Source organism: Rhinolophus sinicus, chromosome 2 (assembly GCF_057876585.1).
Source record: "Rhinolophus sinicus isolate RSI-liver-muscle chromosome 2, RSI-T2T, whole genome shotgun sequence".
NCBI lineage: Eukaryota > Metazoa > Chordata > Mammalia > Chiroptera > Rhinolophidae > Rhinolophus > Rhinolophus sinicus.
In genome coordinates, this window is record NC_142502.1 from 178,336,948 (window position 1) to 178,360,650 (window position 23,703).

The window sequence follows — 23,703 nt, forward strand, 5'->3', positions numbered from 1 at the left end:
GTGTTTTACTAGAGTATTTTTGCAGTAAAGTTCAGAGAATATTGAAAAGAAACGTCAGATGGCTTTTGCTGAAGTTCTTAATGGAAAATGAAAAAGAATTAAGAATGAAAACTGTCACTGTTGTCTGTGCTATGTCTATTTTTTGGACTATATTGTTAGGAGTCTAATAAAAATGAGGTGAGTCAGCATTTCAGTGAGGCCGCAGAATCGTACATTTCGGTAGATTCTTTACAGGCCTGTGTTCTCCTTTCTGTTTGTCAGATATGTTAATTATGTACCACGTTCCCAAGAATAAAAAATGGGATTAAAAAAACATTTTTATTATTAAGTCTCTTGTATTTACAGCTTGATTTCTCTTTTTCTAGTTCGCTGGTATCATAGCAAACAGTTTCATAGGTGTTTAGCATCCCTAGTGTTCTAGATTGGAAATCTAGACAATCCCCAATTCAAATTGGAGATCTAGATAAGGAGATTGGAGTTGGAATCTCAGCTCTGCCATAAGACTACTGAATGACTTTCAGCAAGTTGCTGACTATCTTTGGGCTTTAGTTCACTTGTTTGTAAAATGAGGGATTGAACTAAATTACATTGCTTCTCAAACTTTATCAGGCCTAAGAGTCATCTGCTGATGTTGTTAAAATGGATTTCTGGGCTTCAGCTCCAGGTGGGATCTGAGAATATGCATTTCTAGTGATACTGATAATGCTGGTTCTCAGACCCCAGTTTGAGTAACACTGCTTTACAGCTTTGAACGTGTATTTATAAGTATTTATTGAGCACTTTCTATGCCCGGGATGTTTAACCTTAGCTGTTTTCATTTGACTTCACAATAATCTTGAGAGGTAGGTATTCCAGATGAGAAAACTGAGGTGCTGATCAGTTAATAACTTGTCCAAGGTCACACAGCCAGTAAAATCCCAGACAGAGCTGGGAGTTGAAACTAATTGTCTCGCTTTCAAGCCGTTGTTTTTAACAAGTGCACAAGGGCTCATGAACAGCCTGAACAAACAGAGAATAGTTGTTTTGATGTGCTAGATTAGTTATGAAATAAAAGACAGATTTGGAAGGTAGATACTTATGTACCAATTAGAGTTTGGCTTCTGATGTTTAATAATTTAATCTCTCAAGTATCTTAAAAGAAAATAATTTTTCTTTGTTATGTTTCTCAAAAGTATACGTATACGTACGTATGTATTAATGTATTTACATATACGCTTTTATTTTCCTTAAAATATGTAGCAAATTTTAGTTATGTTAAGAAATGCATTCATTATGTTTAAAAACGAAGGCTTTTCAAGACAAAAAAAAATTCGTTCTTTTCCTGTTCCGCACTTCTAATGAAGTGGGGTTAGAATATTTTTTTGAAATTAGCGAGCAAGATGGAACAATAAATTCTTGAGAAGAGTGGAAAATGGAGTAAATTATTTGTTTTGGAACTTCATAATGAGTGTAAGTCATGTTGAAAGAGATAAATATGAGAAATATGGCTGGAAAATTCTAACAAGATCGGTGTATTGTAGTTAATAACAATAGTTGTCCTGTAGCACATCCCTCCAGTAACAACCACCAGATGCCACGTGCCTTCTACATGTCAAGCACTGTGCTCTGGTAAACAGGTGACGTTGTAAATGCTGTTGTGGAGCTTATCTACCGGGTAGTTAAGTGATGAGCACTCATCAATCCGTGCAACAACCCTCTGCATCAATAAAACGTCTTTTATAGCGTCATGTTTAATGGCTGTTTAGTATATATAATAATTTACTTAACCAGATATAATGTTGGACATTTAGATGGTTCCACATTTTTACTATTAAAACAGCAATATCTTTGTGTCTAAATCTTTGCATGAACCTTTGATTACTTTCTAGGATAAATTGCTAGGAATACAATTCACTAGATCAAAGGTCATGCACATTTATAAAGGTTCTGAATAGTTTAGCCAACTTACGTTCTTGAAAGTTTGCACTACTTTGATTTCCAGTGGCAGCATTCCCGTGTCCACTCCCTTGCTTTAGAAGGAAAGGAACTAGACCAGCATTTCCCCCATCTTGTTACATCAGGTTAAGAAGGGGAGGTGGGTAATTCTTCTTCTCCCATAGGGCAACTTACACAAGTTTTGCTGGAGCCCATCTCTTCTCACCTTCTCAGAGACCTCATTACTAATTTACTTTCTTCCCTCTATTTTCTCTGTCCTTCCTCTCCCTCACCAGTGACTTTTATGTTCCAAATCTAATGGATAGCTTTCTTGGGTTCTTGTCAGCATTGCTTCTTCCTTGAACCATTATTTGTCAAGACAAAATAAGAATTTAAATGTTTCAAATTATTGTTATATTTATACATATTGCTTTCTCCCCTTTCCTCTCTGGTAAGATCTCAGCCTCTTTACTAGATTTGCCTTCTCTCTAACTGTTGGAATTCCTGAGAACTTGGCTCTGGACTCTCTCTCCATTTTACATGCTCTCTAAGCTAATTCTTTCATGCCCATGGCTTTAAAGGCCACCTGTGGGGTGATGATTCCTAAATGTATCTCTCCAGCATGGTCCTGATTTTCAGATGTAGACATCTCCACTAGAATCTTTCATAGGCATCTCGTACTTACTGTGTTTAAAACTGAACTCCTGATCTTCTCCCAAATCTTTCACTTCTCTTCGTTTCAGTATGTATCTTAATTTTACCCATTTGCTCAAGCTAGAAGCCCCTTCTCCCTCCCTCCTTAACACCACCTTCATCAACGTCCCTATTGCTTCTATCTCCAAAGTGTATCTGAATCCATCCTTTCTCTGTCTTCCCTGCGACTTCTCTAGCGTCAGCCACTGTCATTCCTCACCTGGACTGCTGATGAGAATCAGTTTCCCTCCCTCCATTGTCTCTTGTCTTTTTCTAGTCTATTCTTCACACAGCAGCCAGTGTGATCTTTTCTTTTCTTTTTTTTTTTTTTTTTTTTTTTAAAGGAACCAGATCATGTCATTTCCTTGGCAAAAAGTCTGAAGGGCTACTGGCCTGGGCCACAGTTGTTTGTGATGGGGTTTGAGGGTAGTGGCCTGACCAGGGTTGAGATGGCATCTCTTGCTTTTCCAGCCACTGCTGCCCAGGCCTCCATCCATTCATTGTCATGAGGGGAGATATCTCCCTAAAGCAAACATTTAGAGCAGAGAAAACGTATTCCAAGACCATGCAAGCCAACGGCAGCCGTCTGCCAGTCCTCCAGGGACCGCAGGCAGAATGCCTCAGCCTCCAATGTGCCTGTGCAGCAAGAGTGACAGGAGAAAGTTCTTGCCTTCGTTCTAGACGTGTTCATATCCAGACCAATTTCATACCTAAAAGTTGTGCTGGGAGTGTAAAGACACACGTGGGTGTGTCCGCAGTCACCTGCACTCATTCATACAGAGAAGCGAGGCAGCCAGGTGAGCCCGCCAGTTCTCAGTCTGGAGAACATGGTAGCAGCTCCTTTTCAGAATTCCACTCTCTCTTCAAGTGTTGCAGTGTCTTCCATATGTTTTGATTCTGCTTGTCAAACTTATTGTGTAGTATATAATAGGAATTTCTCTTGGAATTAGGCTGCTAACAACTTTTATGGATGCAAATAAAAGCTAACAACTTTTGTGAATGCAAAATGCAAAGAAAGACTGATGTTTACAAATCTCAGTCAGGTTTTCCTAAGGTAAAGGCATGCAAAGATTTAGTGTGCTTGGTTACTGGTATTCTTAGCAGGATCTTCTGTTCTCTTATACCTTTCATTCTCAGTCACTTTATTACAGTTCTATCTGTTTAAGTCCTGTGGACTTTTGAGTGTCTGGGGGATACTTCGGATTGTTAGAATCACTGATTTCGTTCTGAAATTCTGCTGCCTGGTTCTAAATGCCTTATTTTATTGGTGCCTTCTTTCATCATGCCTTTTAAATCCAAAGGTTACTGGCATGTGCTTTTTCGAAGAATTATGTCAGTATTACCAGACTTTTGTTCCCATGCCAGTTTGGTTTGTTACCTTATTGGCCATGGGGAGTTCAGTAATGTAACTCACTGTAGTCTGGGATGTTGGTGGCTTTAGTCTTCTTCATTTAAAACTTTTGGCCTTTTTTGGAAATCAGAACTTTCAGATGGGTTTTGCAAATATCTTATGTGTGATCAAGTTACAGAGTTGCTGCCAGCAAGAGACAATGTTCAGATGTGGATATTTTTTCAGTATGTAAAGCGGAATTTCAAAAATGTATTCTTCTCATCTGTCAGCATATGTCTTGTGAAGAGTTCCTGTACTTTATGGTTTAACAGAGAAAACGTGTCCGCTGTGCAGAACTGTGATTCAGACATATAAACAAATGGAGAGATGAAACAATGTACTTGATCACATTTTTAAATATATTTGGTCCTGTAAGACATTAGAATTACTTCTCACTCATTTTACTTGGTTACAGTGACCGTTGCTGAAGGTATTAGAATGGATTTTAAGTGCTGTAAGAAAAATTTTTCCATCAAAGTTTTTAGAATACTACAATAAGCTTTAAGTGTATAGTATAATCTTTAAAAGATTCAATGAGTGAAAGAACCCTATGTTAAATAATGTTCACTCTAATGTGTTTGTCAACATTTGTTCTATCTTAATTGTTTGGCACATTATTGTGGGGTTGTATACGTGTATTCATGTCTGGCCCAAGACAGCAACTAGATAACTCGAATCAGTGGTTTTAAAGGAACTCAGCTATTTTTTTCCTGACATTGTTTTTTGAGCAGAGACTATTTTTCATACTTTTTAAAAGATACATGTTACGTGAAAGTAGAAATTTTAGCATCAACTTTTATGTTTCCCATTCTCACAAATTTTTAGGAATCTAAAATTCTGACAAAGACTTTGTAATTTTTCCTGTGCCTCACACTCCTGCCTCCTCCTGTATAATTCTGCTCTAATTCAACCACAAAGGCCTTTCAGTTTGTCAAAGTCTCTGCACTTCTACCCAGGGCCTTTGCACTTTCTGTTTCCTCACCTGGAATACATCCTTCCTTTCCCTACCCTGCTGTGCTTAGCTCCAGTTTACACCTCAGTCTCAGCTTAAATATCTTTTTTTTTTTTCCAGAAACCCTTCCCTGGTTCTTCTTTCCTCCGATCTAAATTAATCCCCCTCTTTTACTGTCTCTCATTATTCCTTTACCTCTTCAGTTTATATTTACATATACACGCACACATTTATGTGGGTGTGTGAGTGTGTTTTTAGTATCTGACCCCTCAGTAGACTACAGGCTCTCTGAGAGGAGAGGCCTTAACTATTTTGTTCATCATTTTATATCCAGAAACTTCCACAGTGCATAGCACAGTGTAGGCATTCAATAAATATTTGTTGAATGAATGAATGAATATAAGACTCTGCCAAATCTAGTAAAAACCAGTTTTCAAAGTCTTTGCTTTTTGATCCCTCTTGTGCTTTAGAGTTTTAAATCTATAGGTCATAAATATTTCTATTTGTGATCTTTTGGGAAGGAATAAATAGTAATAATAATTACTAAATATTGAATATATTGAATAAGCAATGTTCTTTTATACATTTTGCTTTATTTTGCCAGAATAATATCTTTGCAAGGGGGTGTGTATTGTCCATGTTTCCCCCGTGAGAAAAATAAGTCATAATGAGGCATAGTTTAAAAAAAATCTTTCTAATATCATCCAGGAATAGGACCTTCTTTCAAAAAAATGCGGGACATGTCGAAGTGTTATAATCTGTCACTTTTGTATATTTGCCATATTGTTTTTTATTTTGTTTTTCTAGATGATGCAAAATTGAGGGGTCTTGCAGCCCCTAGTAACCTTTCTATGAATCAAAATCTTGAAGGTCATAGTGGTGAGTCATGTAATTTTTAAAATCGTATTTGAATAGTATTATCTTTAGACACTTAGAAACCATTTACTTAATGCAGAATTGTCATCATTTAAAAAATGGTAATATTTGTAGAAATCATTTTTATTGAGTCATAATCAGTACAGCCTACAGTCAATTCAACAACTTTTACATGAGTATGTATCTTCAAAAAATCTGAAAAAAGGTAGCTGTTATTTTATGTATTAGAAAATACTGTTACCTGTCTATGCATAGATATAATCCATTCTTAAAATCTGTCCCATGGCTCTAGATTAAAGTAGACTAAAGAGACAACACCTGAATGTACTTTGTGATTCTAGATTGGCTCTTGGGTTGAGAAAAACAAGTATCTAAAGGACATTATTTAGACAATTGATAAAATTTGTATGTGGACTGTGGGTTAGAGAATAATATTACATCAGGATTAAATTTTTCCTACTTTGTAATATGGTTATGAAAGAGAATGTCCTTATTCTTAAGAAATACACACTTAAATATTTAGGGATTAAAATCCTAAAAAACAAAATCAATTATTTATATAACTCAGAGATTTAAGATATACTCCAGAGTATGTTACTAATAAAATGGAAAACAAAGGGGGAAGAGAGATTAGGGGACATATCAGCCACCAACAAATACCCCCCCCCCAAAGAAAAACAAAAACAAAAAATGAAAAACAACCAAGTACCTAGTGTGATGTCCTTTGGGCATTGTAATCATTGGGAGTCTGTCCAATGGGGTAAATCTTACATTTGTTTCTGTCATCAGATATATGGTAGCTGTAGTAGCTGACCATAGCAGGTGCCTTTGTTGCCACGAAATAGGAAAAAGCATGAAAAATAGCATTCTTATAGAAAATGAGTGATAATTACAACTGCATCCTATGAATATTTTTGACTAATATTAAAGACTGGTTAGTTGCACAGGAATGGTATTGATTTTAACATGCTCTTGGTGTTATAGTAAATTTTGAAATTGTAGCCTTTTTGTAGTTTCTAAGTTGTTTTATATTTTTGTAGGTTCTGTTCAAGTTGTAACATGGAATGAGCAATATCAGAAGCTGACTACCAGTGATCAAAATGGGCTTATCATTGTTTGGATGTTATATAAAGGTATATGTAGTAGGAGAGCTTATTTCATTTTTCACACATTGGAGTCTGAATTACAGTATTTGGATACGGAAATAACATCTTTGAAATAGGTCCAGTTCAACCAGCAACAGTTCATCCTGACTGCATAGGGATGATATTTCTGGATTTATTGCTGCCTATTTATCTCTTTAACTTTATTTCCTTTGAACTGTGACCTTACTTAGCAAAATGAATTAGGTGATTGTTGGTTATCTCCAGAATGAACTTAGACTCTTAGCAGAATAGTTTCTGCTTGAGATAGCTCTTATTTTTCCAGGTTTCCAATAAGAGGTAGTTTCTGTGTGGTCAGTGATAAGTCAGTAAAAACACATTTATTAAGAAGTCAAAGGCAGTAATTCATTTCTTTTATTGAGTCAGTTAGCTTCCTTTTCTTTCATGGATACAGATTTTATCTCAGCTCTGACTCCTGGCTCACAACTTGTGCCTTTTGCTCACAAGACAGAGTGAGAGAAGGATTAGTTTAGGTGCATCACTATTCTGGGAAAAATAACTCGTAATATGTGTTTTCCTGAGGCCTGTAACCCTCATCTTTAAATGAAAAGGTACCTTAGTTCATGTGTATTGTTTTGAAGATGTTCAGGGTATACCACTTAAAAATTCTTAGTTAAAAAATCTGCTGTAGTGCACAACTGTATTGTTTTTAAAAAAGTTTACATGAGTGTAGGGAGTAGAGTGTGAGTGTGGGAGAAATTTTCTTTTCCCAGCATAGGTCTTCCTGGGCCTTACTTCTGACTGATAATCCCCTGCTCTACTAATTTCAGATTACACGATTATTTGCTTCAGGCCAGAGTTCCCTACATCAGCATGCAGTAACACCTTTTGAAAAACAAAAACACAACAAACTAGCCTTGCAATTTGCCTCACATTTGCTTTACCTTGAGAAGTCACATCTCACGCCAACCTGGTGTATAAGACTTTTTTGGTCAGTCAGCAATAGTGATGTGATATCACTAATGTGATATGAACTGTTTAAAATTTTTTTCAATCAGGTTTAGACTGTTTACCTAATACGCTTGTATTTAGTATGCTTATAATTAATCATTGGGGAATTTATGCATACATTTGAAGTTATTGTGGCTATTCTTTTTTTTCCCTTGGTCATTATCTGAAGTGTGTTCAAATGGGAAAAGGTAGGCTTTGAGAAAAATCAGTTATTTTGGCCCTTCAAAAACAAATGAAGTTTTATTATTAATTGACAGAAAGAAAGGAAGAAAAAAAAAAGATAGACTTTGGATTTGTTTTCTGTGATAATCTGAAGGAATTATTAGTCAAAGACTAAACTAATTTTTAATTTTATTTGTACTGGATTTGAAGGTTTTATAGTTGGATGTCTCTGGTTGTAGAAAACTTTGCAGTTGTTTATTCTGCGTTGTATTTTATGGAATGTTTTCAGCTCCTAAGTACCATTTAATAGATGCGAAACTTTTGACTTGTAATTTTTTTTTTTAATTTGTCATAATAGGCTCCTGGTATGAGGAAATGATCAACAACAGAAATAAATCCGTGGTTCGAAGTATGAGCTGGAATGCGGACGGACAGAAGATCTGCATCGTGTATGAAGACGGGGCTGTGATTGTTGGTTCAGTGGATGGTAATGCCTGTTGCACACAGAACTAAGATCAAGACTTAGCTGACATTTTTATGATCACAGGTTTAAATTAATTATCAAATGTTAGCATTCTGACAGAAAAGTAAAAAGAAAACAGTTGGTATATAATTTGGTGACATTCAAGAATCATTTATTTCTAAGTCTATTCAACTATAAAAGCCTGTTTCTTACAGTGGTACTGAAAAAGTGAATTAATTTTTTCAGGATTATTTTAAGGATGTCTGCCTAATTACTATATAATTTATCTTTACACTCGTTATATTGTATTATAAATATGTAGATTTTTGTTTCAAAAAGTATATAGAGATATAATAATGTCTGGTTATTTTTTTTAAGTTGAGGTGTATTTGACATATGACATTAATTTCAGGTGTACAGCATAATGATTCAATATTTCTATATATTGCAAGGTGCTCATCTGGTTATTTTTTTAATAGAGCTGAACATGTTATTGTTAGTTGTGTTTCATAGCCTTAAAACCTATGTCTTTCAAATTCTAGTTTGTAGGTAACACTGGACTTCTGAAAGTCTGTGCCTTTGTTTTAATATGAAACTATCTAAAGAGAAAAAATTAATTTTAAGTTGTGTTCATTTTTGTGAGTGTGTGCATGTGTGTAAATCTGTGCATTCCACAGATGTTTCTGAGAGTCTACAAAATCACAGCTGTAGTTTTAGGCACTAGTTACAATAAAAAAATATTCTAGCTCTCGATCAAGAGAGATGGGTAAGTAGTCAAGCATTATTACAATGCCTGTGGTAAGTGTTTAGACAGGGAAAACACAGTAACATGTAGAATAAGTATGTATCTAACCCAGACTTGAAGGAATCAGGGATGGCACCCTGGAGGAGGGGATATCTATGCTGAGGCATTAGCCACAAGTGAGGTTGGTGTGCAGAATGGGCTATGTCTAAGAAACAGCATTTGAGGAGGTCCAGAGAGGTTGAACTTAGCCACATTTGGGGTATTGAAAATCAATACTATTTGGAGAATCAATACAGTATAATACTAGGGGGGAGAGTTGTATGTGATGAAATGAGAGAGATTAGCAGAGGCCAGACCATGAAGATCATAAGTTATACAAGGAGTTTGGACTTAACTTGGACAGCATTGGGAACCCAATGAAAGATTGTATGAGTGGGAACAATGTGACCAGGTTTTTTCTTTAGAAACATCTCTGCAATATGAAGAGATGTGACTGCAATATGAAGAAGAGAGTGACTGCAATATGAAGAGTGGAGAAAGGAAAGAAAGGGGGCAGGTGTACCAATTAGGAAATTACTACGTTAATTCAGGTGACTGATGGTGGTGGATGGTAGCCTGAACCAGGGTAATGACGAGGAGGAAGAAGTAAGTAGACATATTCTTGAGATACTTACAAGCTAGAATAGATAGGACCTTATTGTTGATTGGAATGGGGATGAGGGGACTGAAGTGTCTAGGGTGAGAGCCAGGTTTTTAGCTTTGACAACTGGATGGATGGTAGTGCCTTTCATTGAAATAAGGGATGAGGGAGAAAGACTGGTTTTGAGGGAAGATTTCAGTTTTGGACTTGTTGATTTTGTCATGCCATGGGACATCCAAGTAACTACCTCTAGAGCAGTGGTGTCCAAACTGCGGCCCGCGGGCCAACTGCGGCCCGCAATCCATTGTTAATTGGCCCGCAGCAAATTCCAAAAATATATTTAGTTTACTTAAATAAACCAGGTGAGGCAATACGTACTTCACCTCGAGTGAGTGGCCCGGCTGTTTGTGTATTTTATCGCATATGGCCCTTGGTGAAAAACGTTGAAAAAAGTTTCGACACCCCTGGTCTAGACCATTGTTAGACATACATGTCTGCATTTCAGAAATGTATAGGCTGAAGCCATAATTTTGGGAATCACCAGTATATGGAAGGTGATATATTCCAATTTAAACCATTGCAATAGATGTAAAACCTAAGGGCCGTCTGTGGAGTAAGAACCAGTGTCATTCAATGGATGGACAGAAGAAGAGAATTCCATAAAGCGTACCAAAAAAGTAGAAGTCTTAGAGATAAAGGAATACACAGACTCATAGAAACCAAGAAGGAAGGAAGGGATGGTCAAAAAAAAAAAAAAAAGGGAAAAGAGAAGTATTCTTGATTTAGCAACAGGCCATTAGTGACCTCTGCGAAGGTGTTTTTGTTGAAGTTGTGGGTGGAAGCCACATTGGGTTAGGTTCAGGGTTGAGTGGGAGGTGAAGTGGAGACTACAGGTATAGATAACTCTTTGAAGAAGTTGGGCTGGGAAGGAAATGGTAGAAATAGATAATGGTAGAAATAGGTGGTAGCTAGAGGGGAATTTAGGGTTGAGGAACTGTTTTTTGTTTTGTTTACTTTTTTCTTTTACAGGACTTTATTGGGGAACAGTGTGTACTTCCAGGACTTTTTTCCAAGTCAAGTTGTTGTCCTTTCAGTCTTAGTTGTGGAGGGCGCAGCTCAGCTCCAGGTGCAGTTGCCATTGCTAGTTGCCGGGGGCGCAGCCCACCATCCCTTGCGGGAGTCGAACTGGCAACCTTGTGGTTGAGAGGAGGCGCTCCAACCAACTGAGCCATCCGGGAGCTCAGCGGCAGCTCAGCTGAAGGTGCCGTGTGCCGCGTTCAATCTTAATTGCAGGGGGTGGAGCCCACCATCCCTTGGGGGACTCAAGGAATTGAACTGGCAACCTTGTGGTTGAGAGCCCACTGGCCCATGTGGGAATTGAACCAGCAGTCATAGGAGTTAGGAGCATGGAGCTCTAACTTGAGCCACTGGGCCCATCCTGTTTTGTTTACTTTTATTTGAGGTGGGAGTTTTGAAGAGGAATAGATCTGAATATGTTTAAATGCTTGTAAGAAAGAGCCTGAAAAGAAGAGTTTAAAGAGAAAGAAAATGTGGCTTATCAGCAGAGGGAGATCTTTGCAAAGCTAGGAAGGGAGTAGATCAGAGAATAGATGGAGGGATTAGCTTTAGATGGGGATTAACAGAAAGGATAAATGTATATTCAGTTATGTTCTGAATGTTTGAAAGTGGAAATGAGGGATTTTTTTTTGGAATGTTATTTTCTTTCCAAAGTAGTAGATGAATTCATCTGCTAATTAGAAGTGAGATCCTGGGTCAGAGTTTAGAAGAGAAGGGAGAAAGTTGGAAACACTACTATTTCAAATGTTTACTAGGGTGTTTGACACCCTAGTAGTTGCTCAACAAATAATTATTGACCAAATAAAGTGAATAAATGTATGAATGCTGTGAAGAATGTGAGAGCTCTTTGGTGAAACAAAGATTTTTAGAGCAGTTGGTGGCGAATCATAACCTTGAACTTTTAATGAAATAATTATGTTGTGTGTTTTGTTTTAGGGAATCGCATTTGGGGAAAAGACCTGAAAGGTATACAGCTATGCCATGTAGCATGGTCTGCAGATAGTAAAATCTTACTGTTTGGAATGGCAAATGGAGAAATACACATTTATGATAATCAAGGGAATTTTTTAGTAAGTATATATATCCATGTATTTATTAGTTTTACTTATGTAATTTTATATTCTTTTATATATTAATAATATATGTATATACCTTTATTTATTATGATGCTTTGTGTAATCAAGAAAGTCTTCAAGTTTTTTTCCAATCGTCTAAAATTTTGTTTTATTAAAAAAAAGCCTGGGTTGCTTCAAGGTAAATTAATGCTTTTAGTTCTGACGTTCTGGTAGCTGGAAAGGACAAGATTTCAGTGTACTGAAGCTGAGGGATAATTGAGTAGATGACGTGCAGTTTAGTCTTTGTGTCGTCTGGTACCTGAAGCCAAAGTTTACATGAGATACCAAGAATATTTTTGTAGCAAGCATCTAACGGTTGCTTACAAAAAGAATGGAAGACTTCAACAGTAAGGGACAGAAATCAGGTCCTGGAAAAGAGGCAAAATAGAATAGGCTCAGGTAGCATAATCCCAAGAAAAACTGTGGCTTTGCGTGATGTAACTATGATGCATAGCTGATCTTTTGGGCAGTTTTGTTTTTAGTCAGGGTTAGGACATTACATAAAAACAAAACTGAAATTGATACTAGTCAACTTTTTATGTGACACTTGGCTGTTTTCTAAGTACTTTCATATACTTCTTATTTGAGTTTCCTAAAAACTCTATGATTTGTTTTGTTTTTTTAAATCCTCATTTTGCAAATGGGGAAAACTGCAACTCAGGTGATTTGTCCAGGGTTGCTAAACCAGTAAGGGATGGGGCTTGCATTTGAAATCAGATTTTTAAGTCTTGCTTTCAGTGTTCTTTCTATAATACTCTATTCTTACTGACTTGTTTTAAAATACAGAATATTAACCTAAGTGATTTTATTTAGATGAAAATGAAACTGAGTTGTTTGGTGAATGTCACTGGAGCGATCAGTATTGCTGGAATTCATTGGTACCATGGCACAGAAGGCTACGTGGAGCCAGACTGCCCCTGCCTTGCTATTTGTTTTGACAATGGGAGGTGCCAGATAATGAGACATGAGAATGACCAAAGTATGTAATATTTCTTCTTTTTTTAATGTGGAGAATTAAAAAAATACTTTAAAATTGTCCTTAATAATGAAGTTCTCTAGGTTAGCTATTTTACCACAGTTGCCTCATTTTTCCTTTTTGACTAGATCCCGTTTTAATTGATACTGGCATGTACGTCGTAAGTATCCAGTGGAACCACATTGGCAGCGTGTTAGCTGTGGGAGGCTCCCAGAAGGCTGTCACTCAGGATAAAGATATAAATACTGTGCAGTTTTACACTCCATTTGGCGAGGTAAATGTTTAAAGATTTTGTCTTCTTTTTATTTAAATATGCAATGAGTAAGGCAGGGGAAAAAAGAATTGAGGAACGGGTATAAACTTGTCACGTTTTTTAAAAGGGACATTTTGAGTAAAAAATGATGAAATGTCAGGTGTATATCTTTGACTAATCCTCATAAGTCTTGTATATTATCATGTCATTTATTTTATAATCTGTACATTTAGAAAAACCACACGTTTTGTATAAGAAATCACTATGGAACAGTTATTTAGAATATTTTCTTTATGATCTGAACATGCACCTATTTTCACAGATGGTTTTGGAGTTGTTTTTAGTGTAATTTAGTTGTTTCTGATTAATATTTTTGAGTTTTAATGTGACATATTAAATATTATTATTATTATAGGTATTAAATATAAGTATTTGTCTCTCCTTCCCCCAAACTTATAATTGTTTTAATTTATTGTGTAATAATTAATTATTTTAATAAAATCTATCTTAATAATTGATCTTAGATACTACATTAAAATATAAGCATTGTTTTCATAAGTCTATATATATTATCCTTTTCAGTATTATTAATAAGTGTAATTTTAAAGAATTTTCTTGAAGGAGTAATGGAATATAACAAATAGGAGAATTAATATATTTTGAATTTTAAAGAATTTAAACTTATTAGTAACTAAGCTTAATAGTGTTTTACCTATTTTATTTTCTAACTCTAGACTATATTCAGTCCGTTTTTGGATGTCCTGTTGGTTTTTATAAATTGACCATAGATTTCAAGAATATGTATTTTTGGCTACACAAAAGCCTTCACCAGTTGTTTTTATATTTTAATATTAATGTGATTTAAAAATTTCTGTAAGAGTAAGAAATGGCGTCAGTGATGCTTTTGAATCAATATCTCAGAGTTACCCAGGAGAAAGTGCTCTAGAGAGTAGGTGCTCTCTATGCATTGTCAGCTAATAATATTTCTGGTAGATGTAAAAGCTAAGAAAAAACAAAAGCATAGTTCTCAAAGCATCTAAATAATTAAAAATCTGATGTTTGTTTCCGTGTTTCTAACCTCCTTGTTAATTTACATTCTTTTTGTTCATAGCCATTGGCTTATTTATCGTTATATTGCTTTATCTGCTTATTTTCATTAATTCAGCCTTCTCCAACTAAAAAACATGGATTCTAAAGTCTTATTTGCTTTATCTTGCAAAACAATGTGGTACGTGTTAAATTGTAAACTGTGAGAGGTTTCTGGTATAGTTGTAATTGAAAGTATCTAGTGAATATATGGGGGATTTATTTTTGGACCTATGTTATTGAGCTAGGGAAGATAACTTGGAACGAAGGTATCAAAAGCTTTAAACTTAAGGAAAACCGGAGTGAAGAATTCGCTTTCGATTCTGAGGGCTAAGGTCTTCTGGTTTTTGCACTGTGGTCTTAGCCATGGGAGGGAGTAACGGAGCAAGGGGTTTGTAGTCATGTTGACCTGGCTTTGGCTTTGAATTCCATTTCCACCATGTAGTTTCACTTAGAGAAGGTATTTAACCTCTAAGACTCAGTTTACTTATTTTCTAATGTAAAGGTAATACCTCATGGCTCTGCTGTGAAAATTAAAGGAGTTAACCATGAGAAAATGCCTGCCTACCACAGTGCTGAGTGAATGCTTACTCAGAGTCCGTTTTCTTCCCTTGCTGATGCCACCACCTGGCAGGTGTGCAGTTAGGACATGACCTTATTCTCCACCCAGTGTGGGTTGTGAATACCAAGAGCTGTGGTGAGCGTCTCTTTGTTCCCTGTGGTTTCATACAGGTAGCAGGGCAGGTAGGATGGACCCTCCAGGTTAAAACTTTTTTTCCCCGTTAGTTTCCCTGGCAAATGGAGTGTAATACAGTAAGTTTGACTTTATAGCATATCTACTTAACAACAAGGGATACCAATATAATTTATTAAAATTCTGGGGCTTATACTCTTCTGTCAAATAAGCATGGATTAAAATGTTTTCTTTTTATGGGCACATTAAAAAGCCTTTGTATTCATCTACTCATTAATTTAGCCATAAAATGTACTGTGTTAGTGTATGAACAAAGTCATGTGAATGCATGACACATTTATTTATTTGCTAGATATTTATCGAGTGCCTCTTTACCAAGTACTGTATTAAAGCATAGGGAAGTAAATGTGAATATGATAAGGTCAGTGCTCTCAAGCAGCAGCTCACCGTCTAAATTCTCCGGAACCATAGAAGGAGGGGAGAGGCAGGACATCATGGTTACGTTGTATTTTGAAGGATGAGCAGAGGTACTCCAGGAGGACAAGTATCAGCCAGGATAGGGAAGTGTGGGGGAAGGAAGGGAGGATTTCGGCAGCAGGGTACTGTGTGGGCCAAAGGTGTGGAGGCACAGTAGTTCCCTCGTGAGTGAGCGCAGGAATTGTAGTGTGTCGCTAGATAGTGGAGTACTGAGCCAGGGAGTGTAATCTCGTCTCCGACGGGAAAAGGCGTTGTGTACTACGCTAAGATTGTGATGGTGGGGAGCTATTAAGTTTTAAAAAGTAGTAAATGTTTTTTAAAGCAGGGTAGGATATGATCGGATTTGTGTTCCAGAAAGATAATTGTGACAGTAGAGATTGAATTTGGAGTAGGGGGTGGGAATGAGGAAACAGATGAAAGGTGAAAATTGCAGTTACGAGGCTATTACCATAGTTCATTCAAGAAGGGGAAGTTGTGGGGGGTGGATAGACGGAAAGCAATAGGACTCAGTGACTGGTTGGCTGTGGGGGATGAAAGAGAAGTAAGACTTAAAGACTGAGTTTACTATTATGATAATTCATTGATTCTAAGAAGCACAATTTTTTACAACTCTAAAATTAGGAGGTATCTTTTCATCAAAGTTTCCCTATTTTAATTAGTAATGTGTTTTTTCTTTCCTTAGTTGTACATAAGACTCAAGATGCATGTTTAAGTCTCTGGCATCTTAGATTTGATGAAATTTGATACTGAATTCTTTGGCTATGGTTTGTAAATTTCTCCGATCATGTATAAATTTTTCATTATAAAAATTTAAGGAAAATGATTTTGATGTGAGTAGCCACCTTTTGCAAAATAATGTTCGTACTGGTTTTGATTTCTGTGAAGTGATTGGTGGTAATATGTGTTTTCTTTAATTGTGATACTTCGGTTAAATGTAATTATTTTTACAGCATCTGGGTACTTTGAAGGTTCCTGGAAAGCAGATGTCTGCACTGTCTTGGGAAGGAGGTGGACTGAAAATTGCACTAGCTGTTGATTCTTTTATATATTTTGCAAATATTCGACCTGATTATAAGGTGAGTATTATGAGCAGTTGACAAAAACGCTGTTTTTTTTGCTAAATAATTTTGTTATACTTCAAAGTATAGTGTATGTTTCTTGCATATAGTCATTCCGCTGGTTTTAGAAACCAGCGGAAAGGAGGCTTTTTTAGTGCCAAGAGCTTAGACCTAGTAAGCTTTTCTGGAATACTATATGTAATTTGTAACATTATTCCAATAGTCAGGGTCTCAGCAGAAGACAGGTGGCACACTCAAAGAAGTCATTGAAGAGAGATTGATGAAGCGTTCATTACAGGGGTATGAGCAGTGTTAAGGGGTCGGACCCGTAAGGGATGACAAAGCAGCACCCAGAGACTAGCAACAGTGGGCAAGCTAGGAAGTATTGTTGCTGGTGGAATCCACTAAAGCTGTGGCGGTGCAGGAGGGGCCACCTTGCAGGAGCAGAGCCACTCCCAGCTGGCAGGCGGAGACAGCTTGGGGAGAGGGGGTTAGTAAGTACTTCAGTCTTCTCCACCTGCTGGTGCCTTCAAACTAGAAGGCAAGATAGCCTAGGGCATGAAGTTCATAGAAGTCAGCCTCCAGGGCATAGAGCAGGGTAGAGGACAGCAGAGAATGGATCAGAAAGGGAAAAGGAGAATAAACAGCACAAAAACTAATTAGTATTTTATCCTAACTTTAACATTTGATCAAAAGCCAGTTCTGAAGTATGACGTTGATCTGGTAAACTACTAAGAATACTTGATTCTAGGACTGGGGAAAATGCAAGATAAGCCTGGAACATCTTACAGTGCTAGAAAGTAAGGAAGTGCTCAAAATCAAAAGGATGGAGGCATGCCAAGTAGACAAGGGAGCCAACCTTAAGAGTTTCCAGTGGCCCAAGCTTGGAACAAGTTGAACAACAAAATAAATGATGTAACATTGGATTTTAGTCCAAATTATAAAATAAATATCCATGAGTACAAACTGTTATAAGTGAATAATTTAAATAAATAAAAAGGAGAGAAGAAAGAAATCTTCCTTAGAGGGGTATCTGACTCTACATAGAAACCACCCCCTCCAGGAGGTGGAGCATGGTCCCCTGCTCCCTCAACTTGAGTGTGGGTTGCATTTAGTGACTCACTTCCAAAGAGGTGCATATGGAAAGGAGAAAGGAAGAAAGTAACCTTACAATGGAGAGACTGGGCAAACACTGCCATGTCTAGGAGATCAGTTAGTTCGCATCATCAGTGGTGTCACATGGATAGCACGTACCCCTGAAGTGACATGATGAGACGAGCTCTTCACTTCTTTCTTTTCTTTTAGTACTCAAATGTTCAAAGCATTTTTATTTGTAATGGCCCAAACTGGAAACAATCCAAATATCCATCAATGGGTAAATGAATACGTAGTGTTGTACATCAAGGTCGGACACTTAAGTTCGCGAACTTAATTGTCCGACCTTTTTGTGTATGTACACAAATTGTTGTACATATATCCAGTGAAACAAAACAGAATGAGCTATTGATGCATGCAGCAACATAGATGAATCTCAGAACAATTATGCTGAATGAAAGAAGCCAGACCAAAAAAAAACAACCACCCAAAAAGACAAAGAACCATACTACATACCTCCATTTCTATAAAATAGTAGAAAATGCAAACAAACATAGTGACAGAAAAGCAAGAAGCTCTTCACTTCTGTGGTGGTCTTCCTACAAACGAATAATCCCAATCTGAGCATGAGGAAAACATCAGACAAACCCAAATGGAGGGACAGTACAGAATATCTGACCAGTACTCCTCAAAACTGTCATGGTTATCAAAACCTAAGGGTGGAGCCTAGGAGACATGATGACTGAATATTATGTATCCCAAATAGGATTCTGGAAGAGAAAAAGGACATTAGGGAAAAACTAATGAAATCCAAGTAAAGTATGGATACATTTGTGTAAAGCTTTACAGGTTTAGTTAATAGGGCTTTATCGATGTTGGTTTCGTGGTTGTGAGAAACGTACCATGGTGACATAAGTTGTTAACAGTAGGGGACATTGGGAAAGGAGTATAGGGATCTCTGTACTATCTTTGCAACTTTTGTGTAAATCTGAAATTATTTTAAAGTAAAAATTTTTTTTAAAATAATCATGGTACAAGAAGTAAACTATGGCTTAGCTTTGAATAGTAATCAGTCATAATGTCAGCTCTGAATATTGATTTATTCAAAATTGGGTATAAATATATTGGGAGAGTTAGATGGAAGGGAAAGCTCTAAGTGTCTTAAGTTCTAATCAATACATATGTGATATGGAGATAAATACTCAAACAGTTACAGCTAAAAGGGTTGTAAATAGCTACCCGAGAGGAAATTAGGAGGGTTTGTATTTTTGTTTTTGTTTTAAATAAGCATGTAGAATTATTCGACTATAAACTATGTGTGTATGTTACTCTCATAAAAATCATATATAAAAATGTATATCAAGGGTGGGGAAGGCAAAGCATCTGGTTTTGAATTTGAACTTTTGACAGGGATCACTTTTCCCTTGTTCCTCATGCAGCTATTATTGACTATTGAAAAATCTGAACTTTTCACCACTTAAGCTTAAATCTTACAAGTTAAAATAAGGAAAGTTAAACAAACTAATTTATCTGCAGTATATTATATATTTTATAACTATCTATATTGCACTTAGATTTTTTGTTATTTTAATGAGAAAAGGTATTAAGCTGAATGTTCAGTCCTTTTGTCTTCCATTTTCTGAAGGATATATTTTTTCAGAACTGATAAAACACATATCTGTAATATTTCTAGAGTACAAATATAATAATATGATTTTTATTATATTTCCCAATGTTAAATGTTCTTTCTCCCTTTTTGTTTCTTTCCTTCTCTTCCCTCCTCCTGTTCCCTCTCTTTCTTCCTTCTTTTCTTCCTAGTGGGGTTATTGCTCAAATACTGTAGTTTATGCTTATACTAGATCTGATCGTCCAGAGTACTGTGTTGTATTTTGGGATACGAAAAACAATGAGAAATATGTTAAATATGTGAAGAGCCTCATTTCTATTACTACCTGTGGAGATTTCTGCATTTTGGCCACAAAAGCTGATGAAAATCATCCTCAGGTAGGTGTTCCTTGATATTTTAAAACTTGGATGGGTTAACTGTTGGACAGAATTGGGCCATATGTAGATGAACCTTCTCAAGTATGTTCCCTGTACAGGCAGGTACAGTGAAGAATGGGTCTATTGGCCATGTCTGTTTAGACCTCTGTTTTGGAAAATTATGTGACCCCATTGGTTTTATGTCACCTGAGTTTTTTCTTTAATCAGCTAATCCACTGACATTTCATATTGACCGGTTCAGTACTGAAGCTTTTTGTCTCTGAAATATATTTAAAATACCACAATCCGTTTCCAAGTTAAAATTCCACAAGCAAAAGTGAATATCCAGATGTCTATTATAATGATCAAGAAATTATATAATAATGACCATTATGACACTTTGGATAGCTTTGACATGGAGAAATATACTTTTATTTAGAGTTATATTGCTTTCAAAATCAATGTCTTATAGTGCAAAATAAATAACATAAATAATGCCTTTGTAAAAAGCATGCTAACAATTTACGTATTTGCAGAAGCATGTACATTTTCCAAAAAAGGATTTATCATTGTCTGTGGCTATGTTATAAATTATTTTATCCCATTAAAAATACAGTTTTTGGTTTAAGTGGCCATTTGAAAAGCCACATGTGGCTCTGTTCTCTCCTAAAACTCACTAAAGCAAGAGTATTATGCAAGGTATTTTTAATGAAGTCATAAGCCCATAGGGACTAGAAAGAGAGAGGAAATGGCAACATAGCTTTGGAGGTTAGAGAGTAGGTGGATTGGTGGTAATTACCTTAGCAGACCTAAGAAAGCTGAATCCTATGCCGTTAAGTAGAGACAACAAAGAAGCAACCAGTTTACAACGCAGAATCCTGAAGAGACACGGGACTCAATGGTGCCTGGTAGGAGAAAGAAACAAACAGAAAAGCAATTTGGATGTACCGAAAATTATGCAGGAAGGAGAAAACTTAAAAAAAACAAACCCCAAAAACAAACAAGCAAAAGTCATACAGAGAAACTGTTTCCTAGATCCCCTCCTTCTACTGAGCCCGTGGGCAGCTGTCCTTCTCCCACCTCTGGAGACTGGACAGAGAGGATTAAAAAAGTCTGCACTGAAGGGCACCAAGCATAGGTAAAGGTGGAGGAAATCTGCTGAAAAGAAGGCAATTAAATTCAAAATTTGCTATTCGGTGTCCCCCAGTCGTCTTTTCCCACTTGGTACCCAAAATAATGGCAGGTGAGCATATATCTTCCAGGTAGGAGAGTGGAAGAGTCCTTTCTGGAGAATCTTAGCAGTTCCAGAGCAAAAAACGTCTAAAATCACTTCTAAGGGGAGCCCCCCCAAGGAAACATTCCTGCCTGGTCACCTTACTGTGAAGACCAGAGTCAGTGAGACTCACAAATAGATTCCAAATGGCTTTTCAGTTTCATACTCTTAAATACAAGCAGATAGACCTGGGTTGTTGGACATTTGAGGAAAACATGTGCTTTAACAGACACACGAGAATAAACACAGGCAGAAAAGTACTGGGAGGAAGAAGAACACTTCCAAAGAATCATTTCAAAGTGTCTTCAGAGAATATTATTAACATCCATAAAACAAGGAAAGGGTACCACAGTAAAGGAAGCTTTTGGAAATTGCAAATACGATAACAAAAATTTGGCAAAAGCATTACAAAACAAATGAAGGAAAACTCCTGTAAAGTGGAGCAAAAAGACAAGGACATGGAGAATAGGAGTGAAAAGATAAGAAAATTAGAGGACCATCCTGGAAGATCAGCATTTGAATAATAGTTCTAAAAAGAGTGAACATGCAAATGGAAGAAGGGTAATTCTGGGGAAAAAAATTCAAGAAAAATTTTCTTGAGTTTCTGGATTGAAAGTGTCTAGCTCAGTGAATAAAAATATTTCCATATCAAGGCACATCACTGTGAAATTTTAGAACACTGGGGACAAAAAGGAGATCCTACAAGCTTTCAGAGGGGAAAAACAGACTTCATAGGATCCAGTATCATTATGGCATTCTACTTGTCAACAGCATTACTTTGGAGACTAGGACTTCCCATCTTGATTTCCATATCTTAAGCAATCTACTAATTAAAATGAAGGTATCATAAAGACATTTTTAGATGTACAAGGTCACCAGAATTTTGCTTTCCAAGCTTCCTTATCTTGGAAAGTTATAATACTTCAGAATATGGTCTACCAAAAAAGAGGAATAAAGTAAGAAAGAGGAGGGAACAGAATAATCCAGCAACTAGGTGAGGAGTGGTAGCAGCTTGCCTAGGGAGTCATGAGAGCTGATGGAAGCAGGTCACACGGTTGCAGAAGAAATTCAAGATGAAGTTAATAGAATTCTTTATGTGATGGAACCCTTGCGAGGAGACATACATCACTGGGAGGTAATAAATACAGAGAAAACTGAGCAAAGAGAAATAATAGAGACAATTACCAACTACAGGGAAAGCAAAATGTGCTTGAAAGGAGACTAAATCATGATATAGGTGACAACTCAGCTGTGACTGGCATTTATGTGGTCAAAATGATATACCCACTGGATTTTTAATTAAAAAAAACCTTTTAGTTGAAGTATAATAAATGTATTAAACTCTAAATTCTGATCCAACAAAATTACAAGTGGAAAGGTGGAGGGATGGAAGTTTATTCCTGTGTGGTGGAAGCCACATTGGGAAAGGGGTGAAAGAGAGCTACTAAGTATGTAGCTTTTATAGTGGGCAGTTAGTAGATAATGCCCCAAACTGAAACAAAACAACAAAAGAAGTAGCATTGTAAACAGAGTTATTTAGATTTGTGGAGGTAAATTTCAAAAAGATGAGTTAAAGGAGCTGAAAGTAGTTACCCTGGGGAGCAAGAAATGGGGACGTTAGGGGAGACTCGCGTTTTTAGTAAGAAGTCTCATGGAACTGTTTGATTCTATAAACTGAGCAGGTCAATGATAAGTAAATTAAAAAATACAAATTATTTGTGGTATTTTCTGGCAGTAAGTAAGCTTATTTTAAGTAGTGGGAGAATAAATGATGATATTTTAGCATAATTATTGTCATTAAGACTATGTGAGATGCTGAAACAGTAAGACATAGTCTGTGTGTAATAGTACATAGAGAATTGACTAACTTGAAATCATTCTCATCAGGAAAGCATCTAAGTTAAATAGTATTCTTAGTACAAGATATAGAAAAGGTGGCTAACAGTAAGACAAATAAAATGATCACTTTAGAATAATGTGACAAAGTATGCACTACGCTTGATTACTTTTTGTAATATTAATTGATAATTGTTGGTGTATGTGTTGACTAATGGGCATTTTAAGTTATTTTCGTTAAGTTGGATTATGTTTTTTTTCTGAGTTAACTGACTTTTTCTGAATTTCTCATGTCATGTCATGCTTTTCATGTCATGCTTCAAAGGAGGAGAATGAGATGGAAACATTTGGTGCAACGGTAACAAATTAAATAAGCTCTTATTTAGCTGATTATACGATAAAAATGAATTTTGAGGTTATAGATGATCAGGAATTTTAGAACTGAAAATATTGAAAAGTAGCCAGTGTATTTGTGTTTCTTAAGTGGTCTCTTAAAAACCACACTGTTCCATTCTTGAGAAATCAGCCTGGTTTTAATTTTAATTCATATTTCTTTATTTTTAATGCAGTAAATTATATCTGTTATTGTTTGACTTAACAATTTTATCAGTTATTTGTTAGTGATACTTGAAAAAGAGATAAGCATGATACATTAGACATTATTTCCTTTATTGCACATAAGCATGAGTTCTGATACTTTTTGTTTTATTTGTTCACAGTTTGTTCTAGTTCTTTGTAATTCTATTGGCACACCCTTGGATCCCAAATACATTGAAATTGGTAAGGAAATGTTAATATTTATTCCCTCTTTAATGAAGTTTTATTTGTGAA

At 36.2% G+C, this 23,703-nt stretch overlaps 1 protein-coding gene and 1 pseudogene across 3 annotated transcripts in view; both read left to right on the forward strand.

The window, feature by feature from the left end:
- The window catches only part of WDR35 (WD repeat domain 35), a 55,227-nt gene that overhangs the window by 1,123 nt on the left and 30,401 nt on the right, over positions 1-23,703 (forward strand). For 2 of the 3 annotated variants that reach the window (XM_019755120.3, XM_088796278.1), the window contains exons 3-12: positions 5,757-5,828; positions 6,866-6,958; positions 8,460-8,588; positions 11,963-12,096; positions 12,955-13,120; positions 13,246-13,391; positions 16,578-16,703; positions 19,599-19,784; positions 23,198-23,230; positions 23,592-23,652. In XM_019755120.3, the coding sequence (XP_019610679.3) occupies positions 5,757-5,828; positions 6,866-6,958; positions 8,460-8,588; positions 11,963-12,096; positions 12,955-13,120; positions 13,246-13,391; positions 16,578-16,703; positions 19,599-19,784; positions 23,198-23,230; positions 23,592-23,652 (1,146 nt within the window). The remainder of the gene's footprint in view (positions 1-5,756; positions 5,829-6,865; positions 6,959-8,459; positions 8,589-11,962; positions 12,097-12,954; positions 13,121-13,245; positions 13,392-16,577; positions 16,704-19,598; positions 19,785-23,197; positions 23,231-23,591; positions 23,653-23,703) is intronic. The other variant, XM_019755205.3, reaches the window with a different exon arrangement.
- Positions 3,173-4,380, forward strand: LOC141571746 (E3 ubiquitin-protein ligase RNFT1 pseudogene; annotated as a pseudogene).